We start from the raw sequence: 21,248 nt of genomic DNA on the forward strand, positions 1-21,248 counted from the left end.
TGAGGGGGCGATTGTTGGGGTTGCAAGGTTGTAAACATAGTCCCATATTGAAAACACATGGAAAAGATCATGGGTTTATAAGAGAAAGATATCTCCATTGACATGAGGCCTTTTGGGGAGAGCCCAAGAGCAAAGCCATGAGGGTCTAGGCCCAAAGTGGACAATATCATGCTATTGTGGAGATATCTAAAATCTTTTCGATCCAACAGTCATTACTTTGTTAGGGTTGGCTTCGATTTCCGCTCAGTCATAATGTATCCGAGGAAACACCCACTTCTAGCCCCAAACAAGCACTTGCTGGAGTTAAGCTTGACTCCATACTTCCTTAAAGTTTAGCACACCCCCTTAATGTCTGCACATAGATCATCAACTCAGAGGGATTTTATTAGTATATCATCAACATATACCTCCATATGTCTATCAACCTGCCGTCGAAACACCACCTTGTTCATAAGTCTCTGGTATATTGCTCCCGCGTTCTTTAGTCCGAATGGCATGATATTATAGCAGTAGGTTCCATCTGTAACGATGAAGCTGACTTTCTCTTGATCCCCCTTGGCAAGCAGGACCTGGTGATATCCTTGGTATGCATCCAACATGCATATCAATTAACTACCAGCTATAGAGTCCACCACTTGATCAATGCGTGGTAGAGGATAGTAATCTTTTGGACATGCCTTATTCAGGTCTCTAAAGTCCATGCAGACTTGCCATTTATTTCTTGGTTTGGATACTAATACTACGTTAGCAAGCTAGCTCGGGAATTGTACTTGCCAGATGTGTCCAACTTTGAGTAGCTTTTCAATCTCCGTCCGGATAATCTGATTCTGCTTTGCTCCAAAATATCTTTTCTTTTGCTTGATCGGTCAAGCGTCCGTTAGACATGTAACTCATGTTGCATTATTATAGGATGAATATCCGGGAGCTCGTGTGTTGCCCAAGCAAACATATCATGCTTGTGTTTCAAGCAGGCTACTAACTCTACTTTCTTCTCAGGGCTCAGATCAATGAAGGTAGTGGCCTCCGGTTGGCTGGGATGAACTTGTACTTCCTCTTTCTCTTCGTATACCAAAGCGGGAGGAGCCTCCTGAATTGCGCTAACCTCTAGACGTTGAGCTTTCCGAGCGGCCCAAGACTCAACCTTCACAATCTCTACGTAACACTTGCGTGCTACGAGCTAGTCTCCCTTAATCTCACTGACCGAGTCATCTATTGGAAATTTTATCTTCTGGCAGAATGTAGACACGACGACCTGGAACTTATTCAGTGTTGGTCGGCCAAGTATGACATTGTAAGCTGAGGGGGTGTCCACCATAATAAAATTCGTCCTACGTATTTACATGAGTGACTCTTCTCCGAGAGAAATAGCAAAACTAACTTACCCAATCGACTATACTTCATTCCCTGTAAATCCATACAGAGGTGTTGTCATGGATTAGAACTCATCCTTGTTCATCTGAAGCTTATTAAACGTCTTCTTGAATATGATGTTGACCGAGCTGCCTATATCAACGAAAGATTGATGAATATTGTAGTTTGCAATCACTGCCTTAATAATTAAGCATCATCGTGAGGGATTTCTACTCCCTCCAAATCTCGAGGACCAAAACTAATCTCTGGTCCCTGTGGTCCCTGTGCCTTCTCCTTGCTGCACCTGACCACGTGAATCTCCAATCATCGTGCATATGATTTTCTAGCCTGGTTGGAATCACCATCGGTCGGGTCACCTGCTATCATGCCTATGTCACCTCGGGCGATATTACCATGATTTTCTTCCTCCCGAGTCAATTGGAATGGCAATCGTTTGGTGGATACTCGAGCATGCCTTTGGTTGTCTCTTTGTTGAGGTTATTCCTAATTCTGATCGGCTGGTGCCTTGTTTTTGCCTGGGATCTGTTCAGTCGGCGAGAACGTTAGCAGTTAAGCGAGGGAGATTACTGGTGAAACTCCTGAGGGGCCGATTTGTGCGGACCTAGATTAAAATGGTAGCAGTCTTTTGTATTGTGAGACCCTGAACTATGGTAGGAACAAAACATTGGAGTCGACTATCGAGGCTTAGGGAATCTTGTCTGATCGGCTATACCACATGCGGTCGAGACTCATGATGTTGCTGTTGAGGGCTCGATCGGTGCCCTTTTGGAGGCAGATTGTTGTTGGCCGCTCGGTGCTCGGGAGCGACAGTTGGCTCAGGGACCATGTAACGCCCGAAAATTCTCAAACTTGCATTAGAATTATTCTATGATTTTTCTGGAATTTTTAGATATTTTTCCGGAATTTTCCGAGTAGCGGAAGTAGCAAAAATAATTAGACGAATAAAATAGCTTAGGCGGGAATCGAACCCGAGACCTATGGTTTAAGGGATAATGCTAGTAACCGGTGAACCCAGCAGGGCCGTGCTGAAAGAAAGGAGAATCAAATAAATTTATGTTAGAGTTGGGTTCAATTGAACCACTTAATATAAATTAGAAATATAAGTTGGGTTGGTTTTATTGGTTCGGCAGCCCCTCCTCACAAAGAAAACCTCACGCAACTCTCCTTCTCCCGTTTCTTTCTCTCGGCGCAACCAACAAAGCAAAGGAGACCTAGGGTTCCTTCCCTAGGATCGTGTGTTCACTTTCCGGCGACAACACCAGCACGAAGTCGGTTCTTCTCGGCGGGAGGAACGCGAGGACGTAAGCGGTTCGTCGAACGGAGCAGTTTTCCGGAAAACCTAGCGGATAGAATCGTAAGAAAACCTTGCGATTGAGGTAAGAAACCCCTCACCTGCAGTATAATTGCTCTCGCTTGTTAGTTTTGGCATTGGTTCAGTAGTTCTACAGTTTTCAGTTTTAGGGTGTGCTTTTAGTGCACACCAAGCATTCGGTAGAATGCCCAGTTCAGAAGGATGCACCAGTAGGCATCCTAACAGCATGTAAAATGTATTAGAAACATTTTATTCAGCTTATTATCAGTTATTACAGCTATATGGATCAGATATCCATTGGGCGGGCTCCCACAGTAGCCTCTAGGTTCAGCTAACCTAGCTCTAGGTTCAGATAACCTAGAAAAGCAAATAAGAAAAATTCAGCTTTTATTTTATTTTAGTTGGCTCTGTACTTGGATCAGATATCCATGGTTGGACTCCCACAGTCGTCCCTAGCCTAAACCAACTACCCCGATGATTCGGAACTTGCAATCCAGAGTCGTAGAGACCAGCAGAAGTAGTTGCCAGGGCCCCAGCAGCATGTTTAGTATTTTCATCTATTATTATATATAGTTTTCCAAAGATGTAATCAGTGATGGAAACACTAACTTAGTCTCAGTTTCAGCTATTTATCTCAGTGAAGTTTCATGATTTGAGTTCATGACCAGTTAGATGTTTATGCATTACCATATCAGTATTCATGCTTAGTTTCAGATACAGTATGCTATGCTCAGCTTGTTTGTATGCCATGATCAGTTCAGTACATGTTTGTATGCCATGCCATGTTGCCATGCTCAGTTCAGTTTTCAAACAGCATGTTTTAAAAACATAATCGCATCGTTGCATGTTTTTGTGAGGTAGATGGTTTCTTACTAAGCTCTTTAGCTTACAGGTACTACTTTTCTTATACTGCAGATATAGGTAAAAGAAAAGTGGACTAGCGGAGGCTGGAGGACAATGCTATGGAGGTGTGTGTGCAAGGGGTTTGGAATAAAGATCCTAGGGGTCTAAACAGCTTAATTCCAGCATTTACGTTGTTAGTTTACTTATGGTTTAGTCCTTAGCTTGTTAAATGTTTTAATCCAGTAGAACTATGCACTATTCAGTTTGTCCAGTTTGGGACGCATGTAGGTTAATGTTAGAATGTTTTTCATGTATCTAGAACCTATGTCTGTGAGTTGTGGCACGTTCCAGTGCCTGAAAGTTCTGAAATCAGGAACTCTGATTTCATATCAGAGTTGGATCGGTCTGCCGACCGATCCGTTGCAGTATCAGGGTCCTGGATCGGTCAGCCGACCGATCCAGAGGCATACAGTATGCTACTGTATGCTATCTGATCGGTCGTCCGACCGATCCAGCATCGAACAGAGGGCATCCCAGCGTCTCCAGGTGCCTGGATCGGTCTGCAGACCGATCGGTCATGCCGACCGATCCAGCCTCTGCTGGATCGGTCCGCAGACCGATCCAGCAGGGCACAGAATCGTAGCAAGTTTGATCGATCCGTGGATCGATCAATAGCTAGCTGGGAAGTTAGATTTGAGTTCCTAGCTCAGATGGGAGGTCAAGTATCCTCCTTAGCACATGTACACCAACCGGAAAGGGCCCTGAATCCTTCCTTATAACAGCATGGGTGTATTAGTTGTCAGATCAACATAGTCAGTTAGTGAAATTTTTATTTTACCCAGTTTCCGCACAGTACAGCACAGTAGCTTCAGTAGTTAATGTAGCGATCCGGCTCACAGCTTAGTACCCAGGAGTCGGGTCGTTACAGAGTGGTATCAGAGCAAGTTCCTCACTTCCTACACACACATCAGCATTGTGCCTACAGCTTCCAAGTAAGAACATCTCTCACTCAGTTTTGTTTTCAGCTTTCATATCTGTTATATGGGCTTTCATGTTTGCTCTCATGTTGGTAGTTAATTAATTCATGTTTACAGTAATAGTATTTAACATGTTACCAGTAGTTAACTATAACATGATAGCCTAGTTATATATATATGTATTCTCTGCTATTTAGAAAATGGTACGAGGACGTCCAGCTAAGAAAGCATCAGCGGCTGAGCCCCAGCAAGAGGCAGGCAGTTCAGTGCCTCCCCCAGACCTTACAGCACTAGTGGCTCAGCTACAGCAGCAGTTAGCTGAACAGCAGCAGGAGATAGCCTCCTTAAAGGCTAACCAGCAGACTACTCCCCCAGTCACTCCAGTACCGAACCTCACGACTCCAGTAATCACAGAGGTTGTACCAACTCAGCCTGCAGTACCAGTCCCAGTAGCCCCAGTAGCAGGGGCTAAGAGAGAAGCTTACCTTATCCAGTGGCAGAGAATTAAGCCCGAGAACTTCTCAGGCACCAGCGAACCATGGGATGCTCAGGCATGGTTTAAAACACTGGAAAGCACGATGGAGCTTCTAGACTGGCCAGAGCACGAAAAAGTGAAGTGTGCCTCCTTCTGTTTAACAGGAGACGCACGCATGTGGTGGGAGCGGATTAAATCGAAGTGGCCAATAAACCAGATGACATGGGCCAACTTCGAGAAAGAATTCTTCGAGGAATTCTTTCATATGCAAGTCACGAACCGACACTATGACGAGTTTACAGAATTTCGTCAGGGCAACCTATCAGTTCAGGAAGCCGTGAAGAAATTCAACAGGTTGGCCCGTCTGTGTCTAGAACTAGTCAGCACAAAGAAGGAACGAGTACGGTTGATGCTGAAGATGCTCAGACCAGAGATCGTAATGAATGTGGCTGGTGGCGTTCATAGGCCACAAACCACAGAGGAGCTAGTGAGTAGTGCTTTGATCACTGAGCACTATCAGCACAACATCACCCAGCAGAAGCAGGTTTCCACAGAGGCCAAGGGACAAACTGGCTTAGGTACTCAGCAGAAACAACAGGGACATAGCTCTAACTGGAAGGGGAAACGCAAGGCAAGCAGTGACCCAAAAGGAGGACCAGCTGGAAAACATTCCAGACATCCCAAGTGTACTACTTGTGGGAAACATCATCCAGGAGTTTGCCGCAAGGGTACGCGAGGTTGTTTTGAATGTGGACAGGAATGGCTAAGCAGTTCCCGAACAAGAACAGTCTTCCTCGGCCTCACCGATACAAGATGGAGCTCGGCCAGTAGCCTACACCGATGTATGTCGCCTTAGATGGTCCATCGATCGAGGCAGATTAGAAGCCCCCGCTACCACGAATGCCGTGATTTTCTCACCGACGAGAGGACGTAGCAAATGCCTCGACAGTTGTCACAGGTCGATCAGTATTTTACAGATAATGCAACTGTCTTATTCGACACTGGGGCAACCCACTCTTATGTATCCGGGGCATTTGTCGAGAAATTAGCAACACCTCCGAGGTACTCAATAGTCGGTTCGACAACACTACCCTCGGAGACATTATGGCCTCTACGGCTCAGAAGCAGGCTACCATTATAGCGATGAGAACTTTTGGTGATCGATAGTGATAGAAATGATCGACTACGATGTCATCTTTGGGATGGATTTTCTGATCGATATGACGCTTCTATAGAGTGCCGTAAACAAAAGGTCATATTCAAATCAAGAAGATGAGTTTGAGTACATAGGAAAACCAAAGAGAAAAACCAGAAGTTAGCACTGAAAACACAGCAGCTAATGGATTCAGGATGCATGGGATTTTTAGCAAATGTAGTCAACACCACCAGGACAAGAACCAACAGCTATCGAGGTTCGAGTCGTTTTTCCCTGAAGAGCTACCAGGCTTAGCACCAGACAGGGAGATTGAATTTGAGATAGAGCTCATTCCCGGCACAAATCCAATTTCCAAGGCACCATACCGCATGGCTCCAGCAGAACTGAAGGAACTTCAGGATCAATTACAAGAGCTTCTTGACAAGGGTTTCATACGCCCTAGTCACTCACCATGGGGAGCACCTGTGTTGTTCGTGAAGAAGAAGGATGGAAGCATGCGCCTATGCATAGACTATCGTGCCTTGAACCAGGTCACAATTAAAAACAGGTACCCTCTCCCCAGGATAGATGACCTGTTTGACCAGCTAAAGGGAGCCACAGTGTTCTAAAAAATTGACCTCAGATCAGGATATCACCAGGTTAGAGTCAAGGAAGGTGATATACCTAAAATAACTTTCAGGACCAGATACGGACATTATGAGTTCATAGTCATGCCTTTCGGCGTGACAAATGCTCCAGCTACTTTCATGGACCTCATGAACAGAGTATTCAGAGAATACTTAGACAAGTTTGTCATCGTATTCATTGATGACATTCTTAGCTATTCAGGCACTCAGGAGGACCATGCAGAGCATCTGAAGACAGTGTTGCAGATCCTTCAGCAGAACCAGTTGTACGCCAAATTCACGAAATGTGAATTTTGGCTAGACCAGGTAGCCTTTCTCGGTCACATCATCTCCAAAGATGGTGTTATGGTAGATCCCAGCAAGATAGAAGCAGTAAGTAACTGGAAGAGACCCAGGAATGCCAGTGAAATCAGAAGCTTTCTGGGAGTAGCAGGCTACTACAGGAAATTCGTAGAGGACTTCTCCAGGATAGCCTCCCCACTGATAGCTCTCACAAGAAAGAACAAGAAATTTCAGTGGACAGAGGACTGCGAGAACAGCTTCAGCGAACTAAAACGGAGATTGACCAGTGCTCCTATTTTAGCTATACCAGAAAACACAGACAGCTTCGACATCTACAGTGACGCCTCTAAATTGGGATTAGGAGCAGTACTGATGCAGCAGGGCAAGGTGATCGCCTATGCCTCCAGACAACTCAAGGATTATGAGAGGAACTATCCTACTCACGACCTTGAGCTTGCAGCAGTGGTGTTCGCTCTCAAGATTTGGAGACATTATTTGTACGGAGCTCAGTGCAGAGTGTATACAGATCATCAAAGTCTGAAGTATTTCTTTACTCAGAAGGATCTGAATATGCGACAGCGCAGATGGTTAGAGCTGGTCAAGGATTATGACATGGATATCCTCTACCATCCAGGGAAAGCTAATAAGGTAGCAGACGTACTCAGCAGGAAGTCCAGTGCTACCTTATTATCTTTAGCAGCTATGTCACCACCCCTAAGGAAGGAGATTACAGCTTTTAGTCTCGAGCTTATAGTCGGGCAGCTTTCCACTATGTCCTTAGCATCTACCTTGCTTGATGATATCCAGACAGCTCAGGAGCAGGATCCTGAAATCCAGAAAATCAAGCAAGGGTTAGCAGAATCAGAAAGTGGAGAGTTCAGAGTGTCCGCCAGTGGGGTAGTGTATTGTGGTGACAGACTTTGTGTTCCAGATCAGGAGGAACTACGAAAACAGATTCTAGACGAGGCTCACAGGACTCCCTATGCGATGCATCCTGGTTCCACCAAAATGTATCAGGATCTAAAGAAACGATTTTGGTGGCCTGGGATGAAGCGAGATATCGCCAGATACGTTAGCATCTGTCTAACCTGTCAGAGAGTTAAGACAGAACATCAGCGACCAGGAGGAGTTCTGCAGCCGATCCAGATTCTAGAATGGAAGTGGGAGGATATCTCTATGGACTTCATAGTGGGATTACCCAAAACCACGAATGATTTTGATGCTATCTGGGTAATAGTCGACAGGTTGACTAAATCAGCCCACTTCTTAGCTATCAGAATATCCTATTCCATGGAGCATCTAGCTCCGTTGTATCTCAAGGAGATTGTCAGGAAGCATGGAGTCCCACGAACCATTATATCAGACAGAGACAGCAGATTTACATCACACTTCTGGAAGTGTGTACAGTCAGCTATGGGCACCCAGTTAAAATTCAGCACAACCTTCCATCCTCAGACAGATGGTCAGACGGAGCGAGTAAATCAGGTACTCGAAGATATGCTCCGGGCTTGTGCCCTAGATTTCAAGGGAAGTTGGTGCAAATATCTGAGTCTAGCAGAATTTGCATACAACAGTTATCATCCACTGATCGGATGACACCTTATGAGGCACTCTATGGGCGGAGGTGCAGATCATCAATCGGTATGAGAGTGGTGAACAAAAGGAACTAGAGCTTCGCATGCATCTAGTAGCGGATACCACAGCATACAAATGATTCGCAGAGGATAGAGACAAGACAGAGTCGGAAGAGCTACCGATACAGCCGACGCAGACCCTAGAGTTTTCAGTTGGGGATCAGCTTTCCTCGAGTAGCTCCCATGAAGGAGTCATGCGTTTTGGGAAAAGGGCAAGCTAGCTCCAGATATGTGGGACCATACCTTATCACAGAAGAGTGGGCAAGGTAGCATATGAGCTAGAGCTACCTCAGGAGATGTCAGCTGTCCACAACGTATTTCATGTCTCCATGCTGAAGAAGCATATTCCAGATGCCACCCAGGTGATTGAGCCCCAGTTGGTACAGGTCCATGATGATCTCAGCTATGACAGTCGGCCTATTCAGATAATAGACCGAGCAGTAAAGAAATTACGGAACAAGGAAGTACCATTAGTCAAAGTCAGCTGGCAAAATCACACAGCAGCAGAGGCGACTTGGGAGACAGAGGCCAGCATGAGACAGAAGTACCCAGAATTGTTTTAAGTTCGGGGATGAACTTTTTATAAGGTATGGGGGATTGTAACGCCCGAAAATTCTCAAACTTGCATTAGAATTATTCTATGATTTTTCTGGAATTTTTAGATATTTTTCCGGAATTTTCCGAGTAGCGGAAGTAGCAAAAATAATTAGACGAATAAAATAGCTTAGGCGGGAATCGAACCCGAGACCTATGGTTTAAGGGATAATGCTAGTAACCGGTGAACCCAGCAGGGCCGTGCTGAAAGAAAGGAGAATCAAATAAATTTATGTTAGAGTTGGGTTCAATTGAACCACTTAATATAAATTAGAAATATAAGTTGGGTTGGTTTTATTGGTTCGGCAGCCCCTCCTCACAAAGAAAACCTCACGCAACTCTCCTTCTCCCGTTTCTTTCTCTCGGCGCAACCAACAAAGCAAAGGAGACCTAGGGTTCCTTCCCTAGGATCGTGTGTTCACTTTCCGGCGACAACACCAGCACGAAGTCGGTTCTTCTCTGCGGGAGGAACGCGAGGACGTAAGCGGTTCGTCGAACGGAGCAGTTTTCCGGAAAACCTAGCGGATAGAATCGTAAGAAAACCTTGCGATTGAGGTAAGAAACCCCTCACCTGCAGTATAATTGCTCTCGCTTGTTAGTTTTGGCGTTGGTTCAGTAGTTCTACAATTTTCAGTTTTAGGGTGTGCTTTTAGTGCACACCAAGCATTCGGTAGAATGCCCAGTTCAGAAGGATGCACCAGTAGGCATCCTAACAGCATGTAAAATGTATTAGAAATATTTTATTCAGCATATTATCAGTTATTACAGCTATATGGATCAGATATCCATTGGGCGGGCTCCCACAGTAGCCTCTAGGTTCAGATAACCTAGCTCTAGGTTCAAATAACCTAGAACAGCAAAGTAAAATAAAACAGTATTCAGTATTTTACTTTTATTCAGTTGGCTCTGTACTTGGATCAGATATCCATGGGCTGGACTCCCACAGTCGTCCCTAGGTTCAGATAACCTAGTAACCTCACTGGATTCTGAACTTGCAATCCCGGGTCTCGTAGGGATGCGCGCATAGCAAGTCAGGGCCCCAGCAGCATGTTTAGTATTTTCATCTATTATTATATATAGTTTTCCAAATATGTAATCAGTGATGGAAACACTAACTTAGTTTCAGTTTCAGTTGATTATCTCAGTTAAGTTTCATGATTTGAGTTCATGACCAGTTAGATGTATATGCATGACCAGTTCAGTATGTATGCTTAGTTTCAGATACAGTATGCTATGCTCAGCTTGTTTGTATGCCATGATCAGTTCAGTACATGTTTGTATGCCATGCCATGTTGCCATGCTCAGTTCAGTTTTCAAACAGCATGTTTTAAAAACATAATCGCATCGTTGCATGTTTTTGTGAGGTAGATGGTTTCTTACTAAGCTTTTTAGCTTACACGTACTATTTTTCTTATACTGCAGATACAGGTAAAAGAAAAGTGGACTAGCGGAGGCTGGAGGACAATGCTATGGAGGTGTGTGTGTGCAAGGGGTTTGGAATAAAGATCCTAGGGGTCTAAACAGCTTAATTCCAGCATTTACGTTGTTAGTTTACTTATGGTTTAGTCCTTAGCTTGTTAAATGTTTTAATCCAGTAGAACTATGCACTATTCAGTTTGTCCAGTTTGGGACGCATGTAGGTTAATGTTAGAATGTTTTTCATGTATCTAGAACCTATGTCTGTGAGTTGTGGCACGTTCCAGTGCCTGAAAGTTCTGAAATCAGGAACTCTGATTTCATATCAGAGTTGGATCGGTCTGCCGACCGATCCGTTGCAGTATCAGGGTCCTGGATCGGTCAGCCGACCGATCCAGAGGCATACAGTATGCTACTGTATGCTATCTGATCGGTCGTCCGACCGATCCAACATCGAACAGAAGGCAACCCAGCGTTTCCAGGTGCCTGGGTCGGTCTGCAGACCGATCCAGACACACCTGGATCGGTCTGTCGACCGATCCAGTCTCTGCTGGATCGATCCGCAGACCGATCCAGCAGGGTACAGAATCGTAGCAAGTTTGATCGATCCGTGGATCGATCAATAGCTAGCTGGGAAGTTAGATTTGAGTTCCTAGCTCAGATGGGAGGTCAAGTATCCTCCTTAGCACATGTACACCAACCGGAAAGGGCCCTGAATCCTTCCTTATAACAGCATGGGTGTATCAGTTGTCAGATCAACAGAGTCAGTTAGTGAAATTTTTATTTTACCCAGTTTTCCGCACAGTACGGCACAGTAGTGTCAGTAGTTAATGTAGCGATCCGGCTCACAGCTTAGTACCCAGGAGTCGGGTCGTTACAGACCACCTCTTTCTTCTGAGCGAACTGAGCTTCTTCAACATTGATGCATTTTGTGGCTCATTCGAGCAGATGGTCGAAATCTCGCGGAGGCTTCCTCATGAGGGTTCAAAACAAATCATTATCTGTAAGTCCCTAGGAAAAGACACTTACCAAAATTTCCTGAGTGGCCAATAGAAAATCCATGACCACTTGGTTGAATCTTTTGATATAGGCCCGCAGTGTCTCCTTGACCCCTTCCTGAGCGAGAATAAATTCACCATCGTCTTTTGATAGCGACTACTGCTAGCAAAGTGTTAAAGTAAGACCGCTCGAAAATCTTTGAAGCTACAAATGGGCTCAGCCAACAGTCTTTTGAGCCATCTCTGCGCGGAGCCTAATAAAGTGGTGAGGAACACCCGACATTTAACTCCATCTGTATACTAGTGGAGCATGGTTAATTCTCAAACTTTAGCAAGTGAGCTTAGGGGTCGGATGCTTCTCCATATTCTTTGATTGACAGGTCTCAAAAATGGGTTGACAATATGTCATTTAGGATTTCTTGGGCAAAGGGCATGTCGATCCGCTCGGGAGAACCACTAACCATCGATGCCTTGCCATTTCGATTATCCCGAGCGAGCACATTTTCGGAGGACAATCCCTGTGGCTTATCCGCCCAACCTAGATCGTCGTGGGGTGCCTAGAACAATGCCCGGTGATAGGCAATCGGGGAATGTGGCGTTGGCGGCAAGCGAGTCGACAAAACATGTATTTGAGGGAAGGCACTTGGCACAGTGTGGTTTAGTTGGCGTCCGGTTTGATCCTCTACTCCGGTCCCCCATTCAACATGCTGGCCAATTCCGGATATAGTAGGGTAGTTCAGCGTATGGACCTCGGCTGCCATTTGTTGCTGTTGCTGCACCATCCTTGCAGCAAAGGCGTTTATCAACATCTCTAGTTCTTCTTAAGTCAAAGTAGAAGTTGTCTAGCGTCTTTCATCTTCACATTTCGAATACAGATGATGTTCCCACAAACGTCGCCAAATATAATCCTATCGAAAGTAGTGAAGGTGGTTGGCTGGGAACGTGACTCTGCTGTTGACCAAAGGAAGACTCCAAGCTGTCCTATCTAACACAGAGAGCGTTAGTGTCGGGCCAAGAAAGGGGACGGGGTCTCCGGCGTTGGCCCTCCGACGTTCAATTTAGTGATCGAGTTATGAGAAGAAAATGGGGGAGAAACTGTAGCAATGTGCGTGTCGAAAAATGTAGCATCGCATACCTCCGTCTATAAATGGAGACCTCTTTTTATAGTGTCACTGTTGTGTCTATGCACGTAATCCAAAGCACCTCTAAGAAATGACATGCCATAAAGTGACTCTGACACTTTTCCTAAAATGAGCCTGCAAATCTCCATAATTTGATAGGTTGGAAGTTTTGAAAGCGCGATTTGTAGATTGTCTGTCTTTCGTGACATAAACTTCTAAAAGAGAATACGAAGTCGTTGGACCCTAGGACCCACAATGGGCTGATCGGCCATCACTCAGGAGGGCAGTCTGCTCAGACTTGCAAAACGTGCTGAGTGACTCAGTCTTCACTCAGCCTTTTTATTTGCGTTAGGGGCACAATATGTCCAATCAGTCTGTAGGTTCGATCAGCCGATCGGAAGGCCTGGTCGACTGGGTTATACCTACTTATTGCACCCCTGAGGCCCGATCGGCCATCCAAGGTCCGATCGTCTGCTCGGGCGACGATCTTTCATATGGCCTGTTCAGGTATTGTCCTTGCTCTGGTTGGCGATTCTGAAGGTTGACCGTTTCTTGATTTTGACTGCCTCATCAGCCAATCTTGCTAGTCTTGACCTGCCTTTTGGGGGATAAAACATGCTATAGTGCATATTAGCTCTATATGATAGGTACTGTATTTGTAAAGTAAACATTGGAGGAAACCATTAATCATAATTAAGGCAATAACTGGAACATATCTCGAATACTTCAATTCTTGATCTAACCTTTATGAGATACCAACACTTGAACGCTGAAACACTTAGGGGTGATCATGGATCGGGTTGGTTCAGTTATTGGGGTAAAAAACTATCCGACCCTACTAGATCAGATAATGCAATATCAGGACCTACATTCGGCCCTATATCCGGCGGTTCTTATGTATCAGATATCCGGCGGGTTGTCAGTTATTTGGATATCCGACCCTATATCCAATGAAATATAAAAAATATATATAATAAAAAATAAAATATTTTAAAATGATAAAACACATTACTCATTAGACACTAGATAACCACATCAACAATAACTGAAAATTTCAATAACTCAAAATTTCAAATGACATATATAGCGTTTCAAAATGAAAAATAAAATCTTTCAAATAACACTAAAGTCTTCCAAAATGCAAAAAACTAAGCTTAAGCATTCTTTATCCAGGACCAGAACCATGCTTAAGCTTCTTTATCCAGAACCATGCTTAAGCTTCTTTATCCATGAGCACGTTTATTTTCATATTTGAAACAAACAAACAAAATAATAAAAATATCAATATTTAACAAGTTAAACGTTAATGAATATTAATTATGTCATAAGTAAATAAATAATACCTTCTTCAATAGCTTCAAGTACGCTTATATCTGCAAAAGTTTCTTCATCCACACCAACATTAATAGGTTTTGAACGCAACCAATTTTGAGAACAAACTAATGCCTCGACAACCCCAGGAGTAAGTGAGCTACGGAATGAATCAAGAACACGACCTCCAGTGCTAAAAGCTGATTCCGATGCCACAGTAGATACAGGAATTGACAATACATCCTTAGCAATTGCAGATAGTACACGATACTTACCACCATTAACCTTCCACCATGCTAATACATCAAAATTTTTATCATCTGAATCCACAATAGTATAACACAAATATTTTTCAACTTTTGATTTTTTGTCAAAAGAATCTGCTTGCATCAAGTGCTGTTTGAATTGAGACATAAATGATAAATGCAAATCTTCCTCCATTTCATTTGTGACAACATCTTTTTGTTGAATAATTGTATCAACAATCTCATCTATATTTCCAGCATAATGATGATATAATCTCATTAATAATTCCTTAATCTTATTCCTCTTGTCAACTGCTGTGGAAGAATCATAAATATTATCAAAACAGAATTCAACATATTTCATTTTATAACGAGGATCCAAAACCACTGCAATATATAATAGCAAATTGGTTCTCTCAAATTCTCCCCAATATTTATTAAATTTTTGTGTCATTCCTTTCGCCATGTTACTAATCATAATGACTCCATTTCTACACATTTGACTTAACATCATTTGAATAGTCATGAGTTCGTGAAAAAAAGAACTGGAAGTCACTTGTAAAGAACTCGAGAACAACATAGTGACTTTATAGAAAACCTTTAAAAACCTCATCAATGTTCGAGCATTTTTCCAATCAATTTTCTCTGGGGGTCCTATGTTCCTTTTCCTCTTTCTTTTCCCAACTATATCATCAGGGAGCATAGGATTGTCTTGGATTTCTTCCATGAAAAAGTCAAGATATTTCGAGCTTCTTTCTTCTTCTAATCATTCAAAAACTTTTTCAAACCTTTCTGCTGATTCTAGCATCAAATATGTCGAGTTCCATCTAGTTAGAACATCCAAACACACCATCTTCTGTGTAGAAATTTTCAATCTCTCAGCAACCTTTTTGAAACTCAACAATCTAGCCGGAGAAGATCTCACATAACGAACAGCATTTCGAATTTTCATAATAGATTCATTATGGTCCTTCAATCCTTCTCTAACAATTAAATTCAAAATGTGAGCATTGCATCTCACATGAATGAACTCATTGTTAAGAACATTTGACTCCCAATCTTTTATCAACTTTTTTAGATGAGTAATAGCAGTATCATTTGAACTAGCATTATCGACTGTCAAGCATAAAATTTTTTCAATGCCCCAATCTAACAAACAATTTTCTACCATATTCCCTATTGCCATACCAGAGTGATTATTAACCTGACAAAAGTTCAAAATTCTTTTATGCAAATTCCATTCACCATCTATCCAGTGTCCAGTTAAAACCATATAATTAATATTTTGTATAGATGTCCAAGTGCCTGTCGTCAAGCAAAGACGTTGAGACTTTACATTTCTTAGCTTTTCTTTTTCTTCGACATATATTCTCATGCAATCTCTAGCAACTGAATGTCGAGAAGGCATGACAAACTTTGGCTACATTGCTTGACAAAACCTTTTAAACCCTTCTCCTTGTACTGTTCTGAAGGAAAACTCATCCATCATAATCATTGATGCTAACTCTCGTCTGCATATTTGAGGATTATATGCAAATGCTTTTAATGTTTGTGAAGCATCATCACCCTTTGTTGCATCAAAAGAAAGGACTTTCTGATTTTTATCCAGAGTATTAGTCTTAAAAGGGGATGTTTTACATTGAACTTTTAAATGCGTCCACATGTTGCTAGTTCCATCTTTTTTAGATGCACATGCATAATCCTTCCCACAGTAATTACATGCAGCCCTCGGACCTTTTGAACTAGTGGCTTCTAACTTTTTGAAATGATCCCACACAAGAGATTTTTTACCCTTTTTCCCCTTTTCATTTCCATCAGATGTGGGTTTTACTTCAACTTGTGTTTGACTTTGAGGCTCAATAATAGATTTACTTTGAGTTTGAACAATTGTAGACGATGGCTCACCACCAACAGACTCAATTATTATCAAAGGTTGTGAAGTATTTTGATTATCCATTTCCAGTATAATCTTAAGTTCCTAAAAAGAATATAACTATAAATAAATTAATAACAACTAACAAGAATAATGCAATAAAGATAAATATGTTCCAATGAAGATCAATATGTTCTTGAAGCATCAAACTATTGTTCATTTATTTTTTAAATAATGCAGTGCCCCAAAAGAAGGACATAAGGAATATCACATAAAAGGCTACTAATCTCAATGGCATAGAAGAGGTTCTGCACTTCTGCTTTACATAATTCTTTTCCTAAGTGTGATGATAACAACAACAACAGCAAAAAAAGACCATTCAAGTCATGTTTATGGACTAGTTAGTGATAAGAAACTATATGTCGTTACTTCAAATACATCTATTTTGTTAAAGAAAACAACTACTACAACAAAGTACTTACATACCTTCCAGATTTTGATCTTTCTGAAATCCCACAGCGCCAGCGGCACAGCCGACTCCAAACGGACCAATCCAACCTAGAAAATAAACAATTAAACATAATTCGAAGTTAGTCTCTAAGAATAAAGAATCATCAACAAAAGTTTAATTAGCGAAGTGTAGAAGTGCTTACCTAGGGGTTTGACCAGAAAGAAGACGCGTAATAGAGGCGTTGACTTCATTCCTTCTTCAATCTTCACCGTAACAGAGGGCATGCGTCGAGCACTCGAGTGCGTCCCAAGTCCCAAGTCCTAGTGACCAGTCCCACGACGAGGCTGAGGCGTGCTGCTTGGCTGCTTCAGAAGTTCGACGCTTCGGCTTCAGTTCATCCTTCGTTTGCGTTGTTTGGCCCTCGTTTTGACTTTTGGGTTTCGTGACTTCGTGTTTTACTTTTACAGCAGGAGATATGTTTTAACTTTTACAGCAAGGTGATTTACAGCGGTTCGGTTCGGTTATCTGCGGTTTTTTTGAAGCAGCAAACCGCTTCCGAACCGGACCTGGTCGGGTTCATTATTTTTCAATCCGATTTTTATTCGGTTTGATCGGTTTTTTTTTTTCCGATTCGGTTTGGATCGGTATAAACGGGTTGGTCGGTTTGACGGGTTGACTGCTCACCCCTAGAAACACTAGATGGATCGTCAATGTTTTTATTTATCAAGTGTAACAAATTTTATAAATAGCTGTCAAACATTCGGAATCCATAGCCATGCAGGATACTCATACTCCAGTCTGAGAAACATTGGGACACACAATTTCAAAACCTCGTCTGTTTGAGCTTAAACCTGTGTAATATCAAGACCCTTTCTATTCTAATAAAATGTTCCATTTTGCTTCATGTAGCACTGTCTTCAGTATGGAATGAGATAAAAGATCTTACCATATCCATATGTAATCCATGAAAGCCTTATCTCTCAAAACAATTCTATTTTTTTTTTATGTTAGCTCTGTTGTATATGATATTCCATTTTGCTTTTATATTTGGCAAGATATATTTTTATTTGATTCACAATTTTGCTGATTATAGTCAAAAATTTAAAATCAAACAAAAAATTGGGCATACTTTTTGCCATGCACTGAAATTTTAAGACTTTCATACTAGAAAATAAGCATCTGAGGGAAATAAATTGCAACAGAACAAACACAGAAATTCAGTAATAGTAAAATCTATTCCATGGAATCCAGGATTAAAGAAGAAACAGATCGAAACCACAGTGGAGAAAAGCCAGCATCTGTAAACATTTATTTAAGCAGAGAATGCTACACAAACTATAAAAAATTCTAATCCTTTACGTGGAAAATTTTACGATAAGAAAATCGGAAGGACAAAAAATAAATGCACGCGATTCGTAAGTGATAATTTTAAAATTAAGATATTTATTTATTTTTGATCGAAAACAATTAGAGTCGATCAACGGTCTAATCCGAAACCTGCCACGTTTGTCCTGAATTGAATCATACGGTGGAGATTCTGTGGGCGATGATATCATGGTCGATAACATGCACTTAATTACGAGTTCCGATTGACGCGACAATATACCTATCTCATCTCGAAGTTTATGGGTCAGTGGGGTCTCCGGAACGGAACTTTAATGCCACCTATTTGTTGGAATTGTTTTATTTCACGTGCATAAAGGATGATGAATTCTTATCCATTATATATATCAAAAATTAACTCAAACGTATAATCATTCACCGTATAAGGAAGGTAATAAAAAATGGACTATAATGAAAATAAAAACTTTTTCCATTTTTTTTTTTAATTTTAATTTTTATTTTATAAAGCTATCAAAATTTTTAATTAAAAATATTTTAACCAAAATACTAAGCATATTATAGATTATTGATGTAAAACAAATTAACTAATTAATTTAATTAAATAGTTTATTGTTAACTAGTCGATTGGTTCAATGGGTTAGTTAAATCATATATTAAGGTCGAATTAGGTAATCTATGTTTAACCCAATGGTAGTCGGCTAAATAATAAAAAGTCCACAAAAATTAAAGAGGATTCAGACCCATTTAATTGAGTTGCCACCTCATTAATTACTTTGCTAACTAATTGAACTACTAAGTGTAAATAGTGGGGCCTCCCCCTAATCCACCTTAAATTCTATTGAATAAGTCAATGGAATTTTTGATTACCTAAAATTAGAAGACGTGTTAATATTAAGGGTGCGTTTGGTTCGGGGTTATTCTTGATAATTTTGATTATCCATTCAAGGTTATCAACAAAAATCTTGTTTGGTTTAGATATTCGATGATTCCCGAGTAATGTTCCATGTCCGACACGTCAGCAAAAGGGTCATGCTGTCCGGAATCAGAAAACCTCAGAAAACTAAGATTTTTCTTGATTTCGGAGTTAACGAATTTTTTTTACCAAAAATACCCTCCGATAAGAAAAAAACATGAAAAAAAGAGAAAAAATATAAAAAAAATGTTTAAAAAATTTTAAAATTTTAAAAAATAAATAATTTTTAAAAATATTTTTTTAAAAAAATATAAATTTTTAAAATAAAAAATTTAAAATTTTAAAATAAAAAATTTTAATTTTTAAAAATTTAATTTTTTTTTTAAATTAAAAATTTAAAAAAATTTAAAAAATTTAAAAATAAAAAAAAATAAAAAAAATAAAAATTTATAAAAATTTTAAAATTAAAAAATAAAATAAATAAATAAAAATTAAAATTTAAAAAATGGAAAAAAAATATAAATATAAATAATATAAAAAATATAAAAACATTAAAAAAAATAAAAAAACACATAAAAAGTAAAAAAAATATACAAGAAAAAGAAAAGTAAAAAAATATAAAAAAATTAATAATAAAAATAATAATAATATGTATAGTTGATTTTATAACTGAGGGTAGTACGGTAAAATATTAAACTAAGGTATTCATTAAAACCTTCAAACAAACAAGTTTTTGTTGCATTATCTAGTTTGAACCAAATAACATTTGGTTATATTTTATTCCCCATAATCTTGATTATGTGATTACCTAATAATCATATAACCAAGGTTATACATGATAACTTGAATCAAACAAGTCTAAAGGTTTTTTTTATTTATAAAGATGGATCTAAAGAGATATATTTAACTCATTTAAAAACACATTAGCTCCATTAATTTTCCATTAATCATAATATTAAACATTCATAAAACAATTCGAAGATCCAAAAATTGACAAGTGGCCGGAAAAGAGCAAAATCATTATTCTTATCGATCGAATTAACTCTCAACTACCAACTACTCCTTTTCATTAATGCAATTAAGCCACTCTATTCCATTTTATCACTATAAAACCTCCCCTCCATCGCTCACATTCCTCTCCACAACACACCACCAACCCCGACGACTCCTGCTCCCATTCTTCTTCCCGATGGCTCGCTCTGGTGCCTTAGCGATGGTGCTCGTGATAGCAGCGGTCGTCGCCCTCCTAGCAGGGTCCCAGGCCGATGCCGTGGTCACCTGCGGCCAAGTGGCCTCCAACCTGCGGCCCTGCATTCCCTACGTGACCGGTAAGGTGTCGGCGCTACCTCCGCCCTGCTGCAACGGGGTGAGGAGCCTGAACAGCGCCGCGCAGACCACCGCCGACCGCCGTGCAGCGTGCAGTTGCATCCGCTCGCAGGCGTCTGGAATCTCCGGTCTCCAGCCCGGCCGCCTTTCCGGGCTCCCCGGCAGCTGCGGCGTCCACCTTCCATTCCCCGTCAGTACCTCCACTGATTGCTCCAGGTCCGTAACATAACTATATTCTAAACCTATAATACATCATTAGATTATTTAGTCCTAACTATTTGACGGTCAACTTTTATCGTAACATATGTCTGTGAATTTGGTCATGTAGTGTGAACTGATCGACCGGACCGAATGGACCAGATAGTAGCCGAGTTATAGAGAGATACATGGAATAAAAATGGGAGGTCGAGTCTCATACTTGTGATCCTCCCATCGCGTCTAGCTTCGATGCCGAGGCTTGTTATTGTTCTATATATCGTCATGTTGTTATGTCTATATTCTAATATATACTTCACCTTCGTATCGTGTGAAATTCCCGTATATTTATTCTAAATAGATATCCTCTTACATCTAATGTGATAATACTCGTGATTCATTTGTTTTAAACTTTTTTTTTATTAAAAAAAATTAAAATATATGCTTAATTTTCCAACTCTAATCCTTATATATTATACTTTAACACATTTATTTTACTTTATAATTTAAAATCTTTAAAAAAATATTAGTGTAATATGGACCAAATAAAATATATGGAATAATTAATGATTAAACTTTATTGCTTGTTAATAACCCTTTTTTCATTACTTTTTATTTTTATTTAATTTTTTAAAATAAGACTAGGTAGTTATTAATGTTTCAAATTAAATAGACAGGACATGATATTCATGGAAAGAATGAGAGTTTGGCGAGGAGAGATTGAAATTCATTCCATTTGATTTCAGATGAACGGAAAATGATAAATAAAAAAGATTCCAGAGAGA

The 21,248-nt window shown here is 40.6% G+C and overlaps 1 protein-coding gene across 1 annotated transcript; it reads left to right on the forward strand.

The window, feature by feature from the left end:
• The first annotated feature begins 20,076 nt into the window (after window positions 1-20,076).
• Window positions 20,077-20,800, forward strand: LOC122000241 (non-specific lipid-transfer protein 1-like). Its single transcript, XM_042554713.1, has 2 exons — window positions 20,077-20,484; window positions 20,597-20,800. Exons 1-2 carry the CDS (start codon window positions 20,132-20,134, stop codon window positions 20,604-20,606), a joined length of 363 nt encoding a protein of 120 aa, XP_042410647.1. The 5' UTR covers window positions 20,077-20,131; the 3' UTR covers window positions 20,607-20,800.
• The last annotated feature ends 448 nt before the right edge of the window (window positions 20,801-21,248 follow it).

This window comes from Zingiber officinale, chromosome 7A (assembly GCF_018446385.1).
Source record: "Zingiber officinale cultivar Zhangliang chromosome 7A, Zo_v1.1, whole genome shotgun sequence".
In the NCBI taxonomy this organism is placed as follows: Eukaryota; Viridiplantae; Streptophyta; class Magnoliopsida; order Zingiberales; family Zingiberaceae; genus Zingiber; species Zingiber officinale.

Excerpts from the sequence above, each read along its gene's own strand:
- LOC122000241 (XM_042554713.1), top strand. The coding sequence starts at position 20,132 with ATGGCTCGCTCTGGTGCCTTAGCGATGGTGCTCGTGATAGCAGCGGTC.